At 60.9% G+C, this 1,056-nt stretch overlaps 1 protein-coding gene across 1 annotated transcript in view; it reads right to left on the bottom strand.

The window, feature by feature from the left end:
* The window catches only part of ATP13A2 (ATPase type 13A2), a gene marked incomplete at its 3' end in the record, with an annotated part of 15,515 nt that extends 15,387 nt beyond the window's left edge, over nt 1–128 (bottom strand). Inside the window, 1 exon segment of the mRNA XM_009880084.1 lies at nt 50–128. Coding sequence (XP_009878386.1) covers nt 50–128 — 79 coding nt within the window.
* Between the last annotated feature and the right edge of the window lie 928 nt (nt 129–1,056).

Below are 1,056 nucleotides of genomic sequence, written 5' to 3' on the forward strand. Positions count from 1 at the left end.
TCCCCGCCGCTTCTCACGCTTGTTTGCTCCTCGCCTTTCCTCCCCCCACTTGCCACGGGGACGCCGCCACAAAAAGTTTGCCGGTTTTCCAGTTTTAACGACGCCCGGCGCGGCTCAGCATCTCCCATCCCACCCCGATGCCCCGGTCCGGGAGATGGAGAGCGTCGCCGTCATCGCCGTCATCATCCCAGGGTGGGATTTTAAGCGTCACCCTCCATCCCCTTGGAGGCGAACCCGCTTATCCCCTAAATCCACGCCGGATTACGAGCCGCCCCGTCCCAACTCCGGGATCTTAAAAGCGGTGGCGGCGGTGGGGAGATAACACGTGGCACAAACACACAACCGCGGCAGCTTGTTCCCAACCCTCCGAGCCCGGCAGATAATTTCCTGGCTGGACCGGGTTCAGGTTGCCAGGAGGGGCACTCAGAGCGGCTTAACGATTTACGCGCCGATTTACGAGCCCGCGCACCCGTCCTCCGCTGGAAAAGCCACCCCGCTTAGATTCCTGCCGCTGGACCCCAAAGCTCGTCTGCAGGTGATATAAAGGAATTAATTAAAACCATCTCCACCCCCACACACACACACACACTCCGGTTTCGATGCTCGCCGGGGTCTCCATCTCGCCGCGCGACCCCCGTGGGTACGGCAGTTCGTAAAACGCAGCCGGTGCCGCTCCAAGGGATAAATTTGGGGTTGAGAGGATGGGATGAGGAGCCCAAAGGGATGGTTTATTAAAACAAAAGCCCCTGCAGGAGCTCAGAGGAATGGTTGGGAAGCTCAACCATGAGAGGAGGAGGAGGAGGAGGAGGGGCGGGGGGAACCTCAGATCTCCCCCGCCGCCAGCGTCAAAACCTTGCGAAAAGCAGGGATTTTGGGGTGAAACGAGGGCGGGAGCGGGCGCAGGAGGAGCGTGCGCCGCCCTTGGGAAGCGCAGAACAAAGGAGAAGGCCGAGGGGGTGTCTCGCACAAAGGCTTTCTCCTCCTCCCCCCCCGCCAGGCGCTCCTCTGCAGGAGCGGAGGGAAAAAAAAGTATGGAAACAACCTGAACCCCCCCCC

The sequence above is a fragment of the Charadrius vociferus genome, unplaced genomic scaffold (assembly GCF_000708025.1).
Source record: "Charadrius vociferus isolate BGI_N301 unplaced genomic scaffold, ASM70802v2 scaffold1592, whole genome shotgun sequence".
Taxonomy (NCBI): Eukaryota; Metazoa; Chordata; class Aves; order Charadriiformes; family Charadriidae; genus Charadrius; species Charadrius vociferus.